Consider the following 17658-nt stretch of genomic DNA (forward strand, 5'->3'; position numbering starts at 1 on the left):
TGTTTGGATTGATCTCGCTGCCCGATTGATTGTCTTATCGGTCGTGGTGATGAGAACTTGGCTTTATTCTCTCGATAAAGCTTTGCCAAGAAAGTTCTAAGTGGCGTGACGGCTTCCGTCTTCCCTCTCACTCTCACACTTAAGTGTCCTCCATAAGTAATCCGTCACACCATTTAGAATTTCCTTGACAAAGCTTTATCAAGAAAATAAAGCCAAAACCACCCGATCTCCAAAGTAATTGGTATTGTGCGATCAAAATAGTAGTGTTATTATATGGCCACGTCAGATCAATCATATACAATCACACAATCAAATGGCCGTTTGTGATTAGTGAAATCATGTAGTTTCGGACCAAGTACAAATTTCTCCACTACAAATATATATACACACATTTCAAGGATATTATATTGGAAATCTTAATGTGATATAGTGTAAATTGGAAAAAAAAGCTACCATGGATTTCTCATTTAACTTGCCCCTGAGATTGACAATCACATAACTCTTCATCCAACGACTATAATAGGCCTGTTCTAGTTGAATCACACGTCTCTTTCTTTGTTATTCACGACGCCTCCAAATTATGATGTTTGTAGTATGATATTATGCTACAGGCGTTTGAATGTGTGCCGTGAGAGACTCTTAGGCAATACTCATCATTATAATATAGTGTGACGAATAAATGAATCAGAAGAATATATATATATATATATATATATATATATATTTCATGAAAATATATAATAGATCTTCACTAGACCATTTTATTTTAGCATCAAAGAGTGATAAGTAATTTAGGAAATAAATCCTAAGGGCTGGAACTGAGTGGTACTTCTTCACTAGATGCCTGGGGGCAATGCAGAAAAGATGTCCACGAGATCTCCAGTAATAAGGAGGAAAAGGATTGAATTGGGGAACTACCGAACATCCGGTTATCTTAGATGTGTTGATTTGATGGGTCGATATCAACGGTGACTCATTATTTCTATGAATCATTTCTATATGATTTCATGATTTCGATGAATCAATACAGTTCTTCATCCTCATCCTCTTGCCATCTCCAAGAAGTCACAGGGCAAATACGTATCCTCCGGTTAGCAGAGCAGAGGAACCACCACCGTATCTGTACAACCACCTCATACATATAATTTTGCTATAATAAAATCCTCCACCAACTGCCATGATATTACATGATCGGGATTATATCTCCAGTAACAGTAGATTTGCATTATTAAATTTCCTTATAGCTACATTTTTCACATTCCATTTGGACGAAACGCTGAATAGAATCCATGAATCATCAACTGGCATAAAAAAAATTATAACAATTTTGAAAACAAAAAAAAAAAAAAAAATTGAGAAAGAAAACTAAAGCCTATAATTCAATTCCAGGCGAAGTCATTACATGAAAACTACCAAGAGGAACATCTACGCTAAAGACGAGGAAAATACAAACAATTAAGCTAATGAATACCAAGGACTAATAAAATCTCATGCACAGCAACAGTTAGCCGAGACTCATGTTTCTAGGGACAAGATCTTCTCAATATATATGCAAATAAACTTAGTTTTCGGTGTCATGTGGATGCGTCCAAGCTCGGATGAATCAAATCCTCGAACAAAAGAACACGGATTAATTTTTTTTTTTATAAGTAATAATAAAATGATATTTTTATGTTACATAATGTTAAAAATAGGCATTTCACTTGCTTTTGAGCATTAATCTTAATATAATTGAACTAATAAATATGCAACATGTCCAACTAGAAAAATATCCCATACCATTATCCAAATGTCATGTGTCCAACATGACTACTTCATGTACTTTTGAAGAGTCCACGTAACATAACACATAAAACAAATACTTTTGAAGAGTCCTTGTAAGATAACACATTAAACAAGCAAAAGGTAGTCAACTCACAACTGAAGAAATATACAATTGGTTATGCTCAAATCATCACACAAACATACAATCTGAAATTTTTGCCCAAATCATAACGAGCAATGCAAGGCACTGTTTTATATAGCCTATGTTTGGAGCCTCCACCTGAGCAAAGGTTTTCATTAAATATTATACTGTTTATCTGCGGCTACCTGGAGTGCAGCAAGGTATCTCAAATATCATCTAAAGGTTGTAATCTAAAACCCTGTTTTCTCCCCCACTTTTGATTTTCAAAATTAAGAAGAAAAAAAAAAAAAAAAAAAAAAAAAAAAAACCTCTATTTGAAAAATGTGGGTCCTTATTAACCATCTAAAAACAGAGAAACCTGTCACTCCTCTCTTAAAAAAAAAAAAAAAAAGGTAATCAGGAAAAAGAAAGAATTGCTAAATCCCGCAAGACCACCACATCATTGGTGGTCTTGGCCAATGAAGAAAAAACCATGCATTTCATGAGTAAGCTTTTCTCAAAAATATTTACACATCAGCAACTACGTAACTGTTTTCTAATGACGTAAACCATGTTTGCTTCATTTATCTTTTTCTCTCTCAAACACTGATCATCAGATTCCAACTTCTCTATCTAAAACCTCTCTCACTCCCAGTTCTGTCTACCATGCAAATCCAAGATTACATATCCTCCCTCTCTTGCAACTTCTTCTTTATAACCACACCAAGTACTTGTTTATGAGAAAGATTTGGGTCTTTCATGTAAATCCAAGCGTTGATTTTGAGGACTAAACTATAGAATGAAATCAATTCAGGAACCACACTGCAAGAATGATATCGCTTCAGATTGCAATATGGTCATTGTTCCACATGAAATTCACTCCACAGTGTCGTCTAAGGAAGAAAATTTCCACTTTGATTTGGGATACTCTTAACCTCAATTTGTCTTGCTTTCTGGTGACACAGTCTAACTACATTTGGAGACAAACCAACTTCACTATGCTTGAAGCATAATATTTCTTATATTGATTGATTCTCTCCATCCGAGACAACAGAATAATACAATTCATAGTTTCATTTCAAGGAAGAAAGAGAGAGAGACTGGGAATGTGATGAATATTTGAGAGATAAAAAAGACAATTAAGGGAAACATGTCCACTCTACATGCATGGCTTTTTATCATTGGACAGGGCCACCAATGATGTGGTGCTTCTGGACCACCGTTTTGGATATTTGTTTCCTCTTTTATGTAATTTCAAGTGGTTTTATGGCTTTTTAAAACCAAATGCAAGGGGAAACTGGGTTTAGATTATACCCATTAAACAAAATCCAACAGACACCATGTCGGTTGCACAAATAGCCACCTGCATAACAAGGAGCACCTGATCAACACTTGTGTGTCTGAGTGAGCGCGCTCCTGTATTGTGAAACCCAAGAAAGAACAAACTATGAATAAAAGTTCACAAGGCAAGCCAAGAATTAGTTGGGTAAACTCAAGCAAGCTAGCTGACTCAAATATTGCATTCTGCTGCCGGTACACTCCTTCAATGGCAGATAACTATGTTTGAAAGAGATTTTCTTATTGGTTATTATAGGGTTCTTTAAGAAATTGCCATCTACACGTTCCCTAATTGACGTTTTTAATGGATGACAATGTCATATCTGATACTTATAGATCCATAAGGTAACAAACTGTTGCCCATGCATCAAAAGGATCCCGAGTGACAGTGTTAGATGATAATCATGACTAAGCAGTTGCACAAAGTCATCCAAAGTGAGATAAAATTGATAAATAAGTTAAAACAATTTGAGTTCACTTTCATTGTTCTAATATGTAGACACGAAAGAGGTCGCCTACAAAATCCAATAACACAAAATTTAATGGAGCCTAACTGCTTAATACTTTCTAACAGCATAAAGCCTCAATTATAGTTCCTAACATGCACAAATAAAAACAGAGAACTTTCTCAAATATTTCCCAAATTCCACTATAATAGTGATGTACCACATTTATGAAAGTTGGAATTTAGCAATGCAAAGCTTCATAGACCTTTCAAATAATATAAGGCAAACCATATTCTACACTAGAACTTGCAGTTCAACACAAACCAAGCAACTAATATTGTAGTGCCAATAACATGTTCTATTGTTCAAACAAACTCACTGAAAAGAATCACAACATAAAAGCTAATCTATTTTATACCATTTCCAATCTCAAACCTTTCAATCAATAACATCAAGTAAAACAAGTCAGTAAAATTGAAATGCAATTGAATGGCGAAATAACCAAACTATATATAATTTGCCACAATATTTAATAATAATGTAGTGAAGCCAATACCCATCAAACATTCAAGAAACAGATCAAACTGTGAGCAAATGCAGTCAAAATTATATAAATCTGAAATGTAAACATCTCAAGAAGTGATCCAAAAAGAACATACTCCAATAATCCTTCATTCAATGTAAACCACCAATACATATAAAACTTGAAAACCCAAATAGATATAAACGAAACTAGGGTAGAGACGATCAAACCTAAGCGGTAAGCACGACGGCGCCACCGGCCTCCTTTATCTTCTTCTCGGCGATCTTGGAGATGAGCTTGGCCTTGACGACGATGGGCTGCGAAGAGGACAACACTCCCTTACCCAAGACCTTGAAGTATCCGAACTGGGTCACATCGATCATGGGTGCTTTGTCGGTGCTGGCCTTGTCCTTGACGTCTTCGGGTACGAGAGACCAGAGCTTGTCGATGTTGACGATGGGGCGGTAGAACTTGTTGCGGAGCCTGTGGAAGTACCTCATGCCGACCTTGCCGAAGTAGCCGGGATGGTACTTGTCGAAGAGGATGCGGTGGTGGTGCATGCCTCCGGCGTTTCCGCGGCCTCCGGGATGCTTGCGGTGCTTCCCGATGCGGCCGTGACCGGCGCTCACATGGCCGCGCTTCTTCCTGTTCTTCTTGAAGCGGGTAGTCATTTCTCTGTTTACTTTCTCTCTCTAGGGTTTCTGCGGAGGAGCGGCGATGGAGAGAGAGATATGAGCTAGGGTTTTGGGGAATTTATAGATAAGGACTGTTTATTGCTTTGACCATCTTACCCATCGGGATTTGGGTGAATACCAAAACGGTCCTTGCTTTGAGCAATCTTACATTACATGTCTAGGTTTGAAAACTAATTTGGGAAAAAAAAAATTGAAAATTAATTCACGATGAAAAAGAAAAAAAAAATTGAAACTTAATCATAAAATATATATATATATATATATATTGAAACTAGATTGAAGTTGGGTTTTAATACATTTTCAGCGTTGTAGCTTAGTGATATTCTTTACTTCTCAAAAATTTTAAAATTTTAAAGTCCTGTGAGGTATGCGGATGTAAATATATTTCTTGTCAATTAAAAAAAAATATATGTATAATAAAAATAGTGTAATGAACTTGGGTATATATATCGGTCTTGCATATAAATAAATAAATAATTTAGTGAATTTTAGTGACAAGTAATTTTTATTGAAAATTTTAACACCATTCTATGGAAGTAGTGACGTATTTATAAATTTTAAGTTGTTTGCTTAAAAAAAAAAAAAAAAACATAATTAGTGAATAAAGCAAGAAAGGTGTAGTTAAAAATTTTTATTTGATTCAGAGATACTTTTCTAGCCTCTATCTTCACTTTTCCGAAGTTTGTAGAAGACAATTAATTATCAGCAAATATGACGCTTAATCCACCGTGGTTACATATTGTAATCAACACATATTGGAGCAAGTCATACGACCAACCTTAAAACAATTTTGCATAAAAAACAGAACATCATAGAAACACCAGTCATCTGAGATTGAACATCATATCTAAGAGCTGTACAACCCCATTTCAAAAGTTCAAACGTTTTTCCCAAAAAAAATTGAACTGAATTATAATATTATCAGGAAAAGGGAATAGTAAGAGAGCAAGGAGAAAACAACCCTCAAAGGACAAAACATGTTGGGACAATATGTCACTGATTATGAACAATTGTCTTGACTTGTCAACTGCACAGGCAGTATATGGTTTTTATCACATAAAAGTTCAAAAACCCTAGAGATGCATTTCCAAAAGAGTAACCCATCACATGAGTACTTGCACTACGAACTCACACCATTAAGGGCACTGCACAAACTCGTACCATTAGCCATTGGTTCAATGTAACCGTCACCTACACCTATCATAACTTTTTCCAGCCAACAATTCCATCAGAATCTGATCCATTCGGGAAGGGAGGGAAATAGACCTTCGCACAGGTATAGAGTCAGCCCAGGTCTCAATTTCCCCAATACAAACTACTCCTCACGGAAGCCATCTTATCTAGAAGGCGACGGGGTCATATATTTTCCTTTGATATTGCAGAATACGTTTCTGATCATTTAGACCAAGGAGAACACACCTACACACACATATGTATACATACATCAGTCACTCCCTCTCCCTCCCCACCCCGTCACTCCCTCTCCCTCCCCACCCCTGCTACTTGAAAGGGGTTGATTTGTATCTGAGAAATCACAATAGGAGAGAGTATACATAGAAATAGAAGATCCATCACGCTTATTTACCCAATACAACAACAATGTACTTTACAATAGACCCAAAGAAAGACATGCTATGAGAAACCTTTTGCAAAAACATGAATGCCTTGAATACATTAACAAGTTCTTGTTACTGCACTTGCAAGATGAGCAACATCTTGGCAAAAATTGATTATTGGAAACAAGTTCCAATTATGGCATGGACTGTTTTACAAACTAGTCTAAGTTTGTTTTCTCTAAAACTAATGTCTAAAGCAGCAATAAACAAAATTGAAACTACCAAGGCCTCTTTCCACCACCAAGAGGAATAGTGTTGGATCCTGAAATCAAAGATCTGTTGCCAAAGCCGCCTCGTCCTCTAGAGCGGAAGTTGCCACCAGAAGCTGACAGAAAAAGAGAGACTGTGAGTGAGCAGCCCATTATATATATATATATGTATGTATTTTTAATTTGATAAAACTAGCATCAATTACCTCCTAGACCAGAGCCACCTGAACGAGCCAAGCCAGCCAATGGAGGAGGAACAATTTGCCCTGCTTCTTGCAGGATCTTAATGAGCTCTCTAGCGTACTTAACATTTGCATGGGTGAAAAAGGTAAAGGCCATTCCCTTAGCCCCTGCACGTCCAGTTCGGCCAATCCTATGGACATAATCTTCAAGACTTGATGGAAAATCATAGTTGATAACACATTTTATGTCCTTCACATCTACAATCAATAATGTACAAGTTAAATCAAGGAAGGAAAATGTTATAATAATCCTATGAAATTTTCATCCAAAATGTAGTGGCATTTTTTAAACTGTAAGGTACATTAATGGCAAATTGCTTTTTTTTTACCCCTTTGAACGGCCCTTGTATTAAAATAGGCAGAACGAATAATGCCACACATCCTACCTTTAAAAAGAAAATATGTACAAACAATCTATTCGTATGGCATTACTTTAAATTAAACAATAAATATGCAAAATTGCAAAACGCAAATGCAACCTTATCCCTGCATCCCGAAGATCAAATATAAGATAACACATTCATCACATAAATGTGCCCACCTTAATTTTGCAGGGATAAGGAGCAGCTCCACCACCACCACAAATACCAATCAGTGGAAAAGCTTTGCATGAGTCAACCAGGCTGTCACGACAACCAGCTCCATAACCGTGGATGGGCAACGATAACTTCAACCATGTTACTTAGACACACAGTAGGGAGCCATACCATTCTAGCAACTTTAGCGGAGATTATGATCCTATTAAAGCTAGCTTTCTATATCTCTATTTCCCCATGAGTAACAAAAGAATAGAAAGAAAGGACTTCCACGAACTATAATACTGCCTTGCATAGTATAATGTCACATCCTGCGAAATCTAAAAACTAGTGCCCCAGGTACATCACTGAAACAATGCTCCGTGTCCATGTAACATAAGCTATTAGAATTAGGCAGCACCAAACAGAGGTATCTTACGGGACATTCTAAGTGAATGCAAGAAACGAAAAATTGCCTATCAATCCAATTTGTAATTCCTTAGGTGAAGCATAATCGGTCCTACTCGTGGGTGAAACAAAATTCAGTTAACAGCTTCTAAACACGATGGCGGCCTTCGCACCCAAACCACAAATTATATTCTCAGGGAAGTGGACAGCAGCTGGCTGACTCGACCATCTCAGAATTTCAAGATCTACATGTAAGAGACTTAAAAATGCCTAAAGTCCTAACACACAGTGATCCTACCAAGACCACGTGCAGCCACATCAGTGGCAGTCATTATAGGACTTCTGCCACTTTTGAACTCAGCGAGGACCCAATCCCTTTCGGACTGGTTTTTATCACCATGGATGGATAAAGCTGGCCACCCATCCATTCTCAGTTGTCTTGTCACTTGGTCGCATCCTTTTTTTGTCTCCATAAATACTAGAATTCGGCTTCCATCCATCATTTCTTTGAGCAGTCTGATCAGCCTGCAGGGAGAAACACATTTAAGACATCCAACATTAAAAGCAAAAAGTGTAAACATTTCCCTGTTACCAGTCACAAGTCACACCTGTTGTACTTCTCCAACTCTGTCACAACTTCAACAACTTGGTTTATAGATTGATTCGCTTTCAAATCTACGGACCCAATGATTACCTAAAGAAAGCAAAATATTTTATAGGGCACTGAATAAGCATCAACAAATTTGAAATTTCAATGTGCACTAATGCACATTCAAACACACAAGTATCGTATGGATAAGGAAGAAGCTGAAGCAGAACCTTGTAAGGATTGCGTAGAAACTGCCTTGCTAGAGTTTCCACCTCCCTTGGCCATGTGGCACTCCAATACAACGTCTGTCTATCTGGTCGGATCTGTATGCAACAAAGGCCCTTTCAAATTTAATATCTTTTTTTTTTTTTTTTTTTTTTTTTTTTAAAGTCAAATTTAGCAAAGTTTTTAACAAAGTTCAACATGACAAACAAAAGTAAATTAGGTTACCAACACAAACAAAGATTTCGTGTTTGAGAGCTATAACGAACTAACATGAGCAGGAAGAGATCAGTAAAAATCAGATGCGTACAGTTGCATTAGTACAAATTCCATTAAACACAAAATTGAGACCACAGAATAATCTCAATTCAAGTTTTCAGCTGCATATTAATAAAAAAATGCTCTATTCTAACTAACGGTGATAAGAACCCGAACATGCTGTCACATAATGGCTAATGACTATCATGCACTTAAAGAGCCATTTTCTAGTGCCACGATCTTAAGAAGGATTAGACCTCACCAAAAGAATAGACCATTGCAAAGTTGCTGGTATTATAACTGGGAAACACCAGATTATCTGACAATTATTTGCATTCCTGGAACCTTAACTCAGAAGTTCTATTGTTTTCAGTGATAATCAAAGAGACGTCAGAGACCCTACCAGAGTTGCATTCCAATATAAAATTATTGACCTCTTGTCAACAGTCAACCAACTCTTTCTTAATATTATCAAATTGCACAAAAATATTAAGGATTTGAAGCAAATAAGCTGTGTTACCTGGACTCACCATTGGAGGCTGAAGTGTCCGTGTCGACACGACACGACACATACACTGGATCTGAGTCGGATCCTTCATCCTTGCATCAGACACGGCTGATGACGGAAATAAAAAAAAAATTGTGGGTTGATTGTTAAGGATTATAAAAATTTTCCATGTTTATCTGTTAAACAGGCTTCCATTAATGAGATCAGAAAGCTCAGTGCTTCAACAATGGCAGCCTGGTGCGTCTTTTGAACGGTTGAAGGTGACCGTATGTGTAAGCGCTGTGTTGTGCCGGCCGAACCTGATTTCACATGCTTGACTATTGACTTTTAATACTCTTCAATGGCCATGATAAAGCCACCTATTTATTTGATATGAAGACATCGAGATTTGGGCCTTTTATCAGAGTTATAATTAACCAAAATTACCATCTACAGACCTGCATAATGGTTTACAAGTGTGCAGTCCTTACTACTACTACTACTACTACTACTACTATATATATATATATATATATATATATATATATCAACGATTCATGAGACACAAACCAGAAAAGGTAAATAAATAATAATTTATATATCCAAAGAAGTAGAGATTGTGCAACACAACTGTAGAGGTAAATAAATACAATAACGAAATAATATAAGTACTATATAAATTTATATCACTCTTTCCTTTATCACTCTTACCTTTCTATTATATTTATTTTACTTTTATTAAAAAGACTCGGGTCTTATCCTCTAATACATAAGAAGGATACACTTTTCTTTTTCCACCAAGTGTCTGTGTCCAAGTTTTTGACACTTTTTAGCCGTGTTCCCGAATCCCATAGCTTGAAGGATGGACGGATCCAACTTCTAGACACACACTCGTGTCCGAGTCCGGGTAACATTGCAAATAAGTATTATACTTCAAGGAGTGTGGGAAGAGTTATTAATCATTTCTTCCAGAGTACTATGAGTTCAATAACAAAAAACAAATGAAAGCCAGCAGTTGAAGGGCACAGATGATTAAGCGTCTCTCATGACAAAGTCAAAAAAGAAAAAGAAGTTCCACAACTTATATAAAATCAGTTATTAAAAATAGTGTCCAAATTCAACTCTTTTCCACAGTTCCATTGTCATTCTAGCTGACAGAAAATCTCTACTTTAGAGAATAAAAAAAATAGTGTCCTAATTCAACTCTTCATGCACCATAATTTTCCAATAGGCCATAAATTTCTAGTAAAATAAATGGTTTCCAATGCACAATAAACTTTTCTCAATCAAGTATTGTTTTCCTTCCAAAAGAACATATGGGGGAGGTAGACCTAACCATTGGAAAAATTCTGCACAAACTGCGCTCATCTTCAGCTGCAACCTCATGCTTGTTAGCCCAAGCTTATATCATTGCACATAGCAGCAGCCCCTAGAATTTTTCTTAATCCAAGACAAAAATTAGAATTGGTGAAGAATATAGGTGCTTGTGCGTCAGGCTACCATTGATTGCAACATGGTGCTGCACCGAGCTGAGAGTTCATACCAGTGACTATATTGTTAGTTTGTTACTCAATTGAGTCAATTCACTAATACAGTTCGGAGTTACTAGTTTAATCCATTTCAACCATTTATATAGTACAAAATCACAGCATGGAGCTTGTGAGAACATAAATATCAGTGTTCTTTTCACGTTTCAGGTACGAGACTCGACATATTTGGGGAGTCACATTGATTCCTGCTTTGTGACAGTGCTTATCGATAAAAATAGAATCATCTTCCAAGAAGACCCTAGGGGAGTCAAATCAACTTCAGTAAACCTATACCAATACATAATAATGCCTTCCAACAATACAGCGATAATCATTGATTTGATATCCACTTTAAAGAGGGTTTTTTATTTATTTATTTTTAGTTTTGGGAGTCTCTCCTTGAAATGTAAATATTATCTTCTTCGATTTGATATACTTGTTATAAAATTTAATTCAAGAGACGCAACCGTAATTGGATTTTAGTTTCATTAACAGAAAATCCTCTATTGTTAAATGGTGAATCCCATACTCTGTATTGTTGTACTGCATTGATGCATTATCAACACCAACTTTCCTAGTCTTCTCACATCTAAGTCTTGACATCTCTAAACATGAACTACATGCTAAAAAGACAACTCCCCAACAGGACTGCAAACCCCATTCTTAGCTATAGATATTTGTAGAATCTCCAACATGCACACGATCACTTCCAATTACCTCCCTCAATCCCAAAACACATTTCTTTGGAAAAGCACAAATTTTAAAGTAAGACAAGTAAGAAAACCTACTCTACATTCTACAATCCCTGCTACTCATCGTGAACGTCAACTGCAAATCCTGAATAAAAGGACCATTTTCTTACAGATAAACAAAATGAAATTGCACTTAACATCATAATGCTCCACTCAAAATCAAGCAACTCATAATACCCCCTCCCTCTATTGCCTGAGGCCAGCCTTAACAACATCCCAGAAACTTCAACAAAAAGCTATAATAGTTCCATCAGGGATTAAAGCACCATTCCGATACAATCTTAACTACCATTGCCACATGAATCTTCCTCCAAAAAAGGTGGCAAACCCCCTCGCGATGATCTAACTGAAAGATCTAATTATGCTGATATTGGGCTTGGCTTCTAACTGAAGATTCTTCAACAAAATGATTATAAGAGTTAATTATTGCTTCCTCAACTTCTCATAGTTGATCTTCACAGTGTTATTAAAGGCCCAAGGCACTAGAGGTCCTCTGGAGCCTAGGCTCAAGGCGAGGCGCGCGCTTGAGTAAAGTGAGGCGCACAATTGAATATTTAAAATACCATAAAAAAATTCATATCTCACAAGTCATATCAATATAAAAAAAGAAAATCCATCAACTAAACAAGCATCCAACAATCATAAAATAGAGCACAAATTTGTTTTCTTGAAAGGCAAAGCACGATTTGTTTTTTCGAATGGCAAAACAGAGCACAAAAAGAAATAAATCTGCTAAAAAAAAAAAAAAAAAAACAGTTAACAAGAAAAGAAAAGAAAAAACAGAGCCAAAAAAAAATGGAGAGACAAAAGAAGTAAATGAAGAGAGAAAAGTACACGAGAAGAGAGAAAGGAGAAAAAACCGAGCCCCCAAAAAAAAAGACAGAGAGAGAAGAGAACTAGATAAAGAGAGAGATGTAAACAAAGATAAGAAGAGAGGAGTAGAGGAGAAGAGAGGAGAGACAAGTAGAGGAGAAGAAAGAAAAGATGATGAAAGAACTGATGTGGCTTTGTCGTTCGTCTCACGGTCTCACTCTTTTTCTGTTCGGTTGACACTTTGACTCTTGGGATTTCTTATTTGTTTATTCTTTTGAACAAAAGTTTCTTATCTCGTACACTTGGACTATCTTATTTGTTTATTAAGTTGCCAAAAGTATCATTTTTGGCTTAAGAAATAGAATAATCATAGTTTTTTTTAAAAATCAGTGAGGCGCGCCTAGGCGTTCCTGACAAACAGGACAAGGCGCACCCGAGGCACGTGCCTAGTAAACATCAGTGAGCCTGGGATGACAACAAGCGCTAGAACTGCGCCTTGAGCTTAGGCACGCCTATGCGCACCTTTAACAGTGCTGGATCTTCACCTGATCCACCTTGAACTTGCCAATAATTTGTTCGTCCATACATCTGCCGTAAACAGAACATATTACTTCATACTGGTCTGTTTAATTTCTGCCACCTCCCAACACCCTTTAAGTCACGACTCTCTAGTGGCCAAACCACCCCCATTAGAATCTCCACCTCCACTAAAACCTTTCCTTTTCTCAACCCAAAATTATCTATTGTCTATTACCTACACCTCTTCCCTTGGTACTTCTAACTTCTTTATGAAACAACAATTGGAGATCCTGCAAAGTAGAGTTTCTTCACCACCGTCCCTTTCCAACAAAAATGCATTGTTTAACTTTGTAAAAGGGTAAGCTAATCTAGCAACCTTTATAAGTGAAATTTAGGTATAGTGGTTTTAGGACACCATTCAATATGAAAACGCAGCCTCCCAAAGGGTAAACTGATCTAGGGAATGGATGACCCTTTTTCAGCAGGGATCATATTGCCATATCCAGTTGCATGTAAGCCAATTTAAGAAGAAAGAGCTATAAAAAGAACTTAATTAAGGGTTGAATGAAATTCTCATATCCAGTTGCATGTAAGCACAAATGTGAATTTACGATTGAGCGACAGTCATTTGCTGTGAATTCAACTTAAAGACCAGTTGAATGGTTCTATGTACAAAACTGACCAGATAAAACAAGAAATCACAACCCCATGTCCCATTTCCCATTTCCCTTTTCCCCACCCCACCCTACCCTACCCTACTCTACCCCCAAAAAAAAAAAAAAACCTAGAAAGCTCTAAATTGTATATAACAACTAGTAATTAAGCTGCATAAGTTACTGGAGGATGTAAATAGAATTCCTTTCAAGCACGTTAACTCAACATCTTAGAAAGCTACAACATATAAGTCAGAAATTTTGGGTTCTTCCTTTCAAGCACATTAGCATAACACCTTAGAAAGCTACAACATATAAATCAGAAATATTGGGTGATTTTAAAGTTGTCAGAACTTAGAACGCCTGCAATCTCCAAAATAAAAATAAAAAATCAAGCATAAGGGAAAGGATTGTACCTGGGCAATAATTTTCCGGATTTGAGGCTCAAATCCCATGTCCAACATTCGATCAGCTTCGTCCAACACAAGGTAAGTAACTCTTTTCAAGTTAGTGTGTTGAGCTTCCAACATATCTATCAGTCGTCCAGGTGTAGCAATGATAATTTCAACACCTGAAATAAAACAACAGTTAAACGCAAGTAGTTCCCTCTACTAATCCCAGTCTGTAATCTGCATAGGTTAGCAAACAGCCGAAGAATTCCCCAAAGGAGGACTATAAGTACCTTTCCTAAGATCACGTATCTGTGGTCCTTTTGGAACACCACCATAAACGCAAGTAGTTCTAATTTTTGCACGCAATCCGAATTTCAAAGCTTCTTCTTGAATCTGAACAGCCAGTTCTCTAGTGGGTGCTAATATTAGTACAATGGGACCTTCACCTTGTGCTGATAAATGGAAAATTATATTACATGACTGAACAGGAAAAGGTGGCAAGCAAGCTAAGGAAATTGAAACCAAAACTAACCCAATGGAGGCTGTGCACTGACATGAACCAAAGCGGGCAGCAGATACGCCAAAGTCTTACCAGAGCCAGTCTCAGCAATTCCAATTAAATCTCTGCCCTTTAAAGCCATTGGCCATCCTTGAGCCTGAATTGGTGTTGGCTCGACAAAACCCAATTTATAGATAACCTCAAGGCAGTAATCTATTAAAGCAAACGATACCAATAAGCCAATTAATCTAAGCAAAAAAAAAAACTATAACTAAATTTGTCGACTAATTAGGCCATTCAAGACTAATTAGGCCATTCAAAGTAATACCAGGAAAGTTAGTCTCTTGAAACTGCCGAATTGGCTTCGGGATATCATGCCCTTCAACAGTGATCTCACGCTTTGCACGGTACATCATTGCCTCGTGCTCAGTCATCGCCCTAACTGAAGGAGTTTCAATGTAAAAGTTCTTCTCAAAGGGAACTAAGTTCCCAAAATCTTGCTTTGGTAGAGCAATATTATCCAAGTCCCCTCTTGACCCTCCACCGTGTCTGCCTCCTCTTCCACCACGGCCTCCATCGAAACCCCTTCCGCCAGCACGCCCACCACCAAAACCCCTACCACCGCCTCGGCCAGCATCAGAAAACCTACCACCTGCCATGCCTCCATCAAAATTCCTGCCACCACTTCGACCTCCACCAGAACTCCTGCCCACACCACCAACTCTACCTCCGCCATAACCACCCCTTCCAGTACCACCGCCACCTCGCCCGGCTTCACGATCCCTTCCACCAGCACCACCACCACCACCGCCACCTCTCCGATCCCCAACACCGCTATTGGCCGTTCTACCACCAAGATCTACAACACCACCACCACTTCCTCTACCAGCACTAAATCCTCTTCCTCCAACACCAACGCTTCGACCAATATCGACGCCTGGTTGGAAAGGCGGGTACCCATTAAAACTATCCGCACCGGGAACGCTTCCGGACCCTCTACCAGGCACCGGTGGGCCTCCAAAGTGAAGCGGCCCGCCTCGGCCATAGTTCGGGGCAGCGTTACCTATTCCACCGCCCATCACGGGCGGAACCACCATAGACGGTGGTGGACCCATTAGGTCACTGCAATACACAAAAATAATGAACAACACACGCTAATATACACATATATACATAGATGCAATAAGACAATATATATAGATCTGAATCAGATAGGGTTTTAGAATGAGTTTGGCATACCTTCGACGCTCTCGGTAGGAGTGAGGATCGGCATATCTGTGGTCGTAACGGTTCAACATGTCTGTCGTGGAGAAGAGTCTCTGTGTGTGAGAGAAAATCGCTTCTCTCGTTCTTCTCCTCTTCTCCTCTCTCTTCTCTTCGCTTTTCTGTGTTTTGGGAACAAAGATTCCTCGGCAGAAGGGTAATAGAGGCATTTAAATGTTTTCTGCGCGGCGAGTGAAAATATCTAAGACACGTTTGGTTGAAGGAATAAAGATGCAACTAAACCAAGCTATCCATGAAGAGCATAGCTTAACTAGTTTAAGGCTTGAATTGGTTTTGTTAGTTGAGCAAATGCGTCGATTTTGTATTCGATTTTTAAACTCATTTAGTAAATGAGTTTATCCCAAATAGTATTGGCTCGATTGGTTTAGGTTTGTAAACATAAGCTTGTTTAAACTCGTATACCTTTTTCTTTTCTTTTTTTCCCTAAATGGAATTTTTTTAATATAAATATGGACTATATAGTACATATAGTCTAGGACACACCGTTGAATAAAATAAAAAACTAGCAGATTATGTCTTGGAGGCATACCTCTAAGACATCTTAAACTTTTCAAACGATACACTCCTAGAAGCTCGTATATCTTCAAGAATATATATTTGTATAGGCTCGTAAACATGTTCATATAAGCATGTGAAAGTTCATGAACTATCTATTAATATAGACTTATGTATGGGTCACATAAATTAATGAACGAGTAAAAGCGATATTAAACACGAGCTTAAATTTTTGTTATTAAACGAGTCGAACACAAGTTTTTCAAAATAATAACAAGTCGCGCCCAAACTCATCTTTTCGAGCTCGTCGCAATCTTGAACTGAGCTCGAGCTAAGCTCACAAATGAAAGAATTGAGCCTGAATAGGCTTCGCCTCGGCTTGGTTTGGTTCATTTGTAGCCTAATGACAAAAAATAAGAAAATGACCCATTTTTATGAGATGTATATTACTGTGCTCTGTTCGGATGGTTTTCGTAATGTCTAAGTAAGGTTTGAGCATTTAATAGAGTGAAAAGCTTGGGTTTTGGTGGTCCTACCGGAATTCGAGAGTATACTTGAACAAATCTGCAAGCCAAAACATTGTTCACTGCAAAATCTCCAATTGAATCAGATGATGTCTGCAATTCAAGAATTGGCGGTCTAAAATGGAAGCCATGGTCTACCGAATGGAACTTTGTGGTTGGCCGTAGACCTCCACCGAGACCCCTTGATTGAACGGTTGAGAACACCGTAACACATGTGGTACGCTGATACCGCGGTAGTGCCCATTTTGCCCTTTCTCCCTAGGGTTTATCTCTCTTATTGCTGCCTACTGGGCCTGTATGATATCTTTTAATTTTTTGACTTTGCCTTTGGGCTTATATGGCCAAGGCCCGCTCTGAAACCCATGTACATTCATTTAGATTAATACAACTTGCTTAAAAAAAACAAAAAAGAAAAAAGATATTTGGGTTGAATGGGTATATTGAAACAAAAGAGAATCTATTTGATGGGCCTTTAATTATAGGCTATATGGGCTTAATGGGTCTAACCTATTGAAAGAAAAGATAAGATATTTGATGGGCTACTTTTTAAAAGTGTTAATTTATTTTTTTACTAACAAACATATTTAAAATTAAAATTTTAAAATAAAAAACACTTTTAATGGTTCAACAACATTTTCAAACAGGCACTCAGACATGATTATTCTTCGGTAACTCTCAGTGTAGAAACGCAAGAACATTTGCCTTGCCACTTCAAGTCTCCATACTGCACTTGCAATGAGAAATGCCCCTAATAAACTTTCCTTT

At 37.6% G+C, this 17658-nt stretch overlaps 2 protein-coding genes across 3 annotated transcripts; both read right to left on the reverse strand.

Moving 5' to 3' along the window:
- Positions 1-4254: 4254 nt before the first annotated feature.
- On the reverse strand, positions 4255-4930 carry LOC132304341 (large ribosomal subunit protein uL15x-like). Its single transcript, XM_059801981.1, has one exon. It carries the CDS (start codon positions 4861-4863, stop codon positions 4423-4425), a length of 441 nt encoding a protein of 146 aa, XP_059657964.1. The 5' UTR covers positions 4864-4930; the 3' UTR covers positions 4255-4422.
- Positions 4931-6437: 1507 nt separating this feature from the next.
- On the reverse strand, positions 6438-16038 carry LOC132304342 (DEAD-box ATP-dependent RNA helicase 20-like). 2 transcript variants are annotated; one of them, XM_059801982.1, is made up of 10 exons: positions 15830-16038; positions 14919-15712; positions 14624-14803; positions 14382-14543; positions 14116-14270; positions 8697-8789; positions 8486-8571; positions 8176-8402; positions 6919-7152; positions 6438-6828 (listed from the first exon to the last, which is right to left on the reverse strand). In XM_059801982.1, exons 1-10 carry the CDS (start codon positions 16021-16023, stop codon positions 6722-6724), a joined length of 2232 nt encoding a protein of 743 aa, XP_059657965.1. In that variant the 5' UTR covers positions 16024-16038; the 3' UTR covers positions 6438-6721. The 2 variants fall into 2 exon arrangements, 1 of the variants encoding a protein (XP_059657965.1); XR_009481583.1 differs by lacking the exon at positions 6438-6828 and having other exon boundaries at positions 7015-7152; positions 7496-8402.
- Positions 16039-17658: the final 1620 nt, after the last annotated feature.

The sequence above is a fragment of the Cornus florida genome, unplaced genomic scaffold (assembly GCF_030987335.1).
Source record: "Cornus florida cultivar Cherokee Brave unplaced genomic scaffold, ASM3098733v1 CherokeeBrave_3.0.0_Hap2_Chr04, whole genome shotgun sequence".
Taxonomy (NCBI): Eukaryota; Viridiplantae; Streptophyta; class Magnoliopsida; order Cornales; family Cornaceae; genus Cornus; species Cornus florida.

Bases quoted from the DNA above. Each gene is read 5' to 3' on its own strand.
- LOC132304341 (XM_059801981.1), bottom strand. From the start codon at position 4,863: ATGACTACCCGCTTCAAGAAGAACAGGAAGAAGCGCGGCCATGTGAGC.
- LOC132304342 (XM_059801982.1), bottom strand. From the start codon at position 16,023: ATGCCTCTATTACCCTTCTGCCGAGGAATCTTTGTTCCCAAAACACAG. The intron at 15,713-15,829 runs GTATGCCAAACT...TGTGTATTGCAG, and splicing joins TCCTACCGAGAGCGTCGAAG to TGACCTAATGGGTCCACCAC. The intron at 8,403-8,485 runs GTGTGACTTGTG...TTCTCCCTGCAG, and splicing joins GAGTTGGAGAAGTACAACAG to GCTGATCAGACTGCTCAAAG.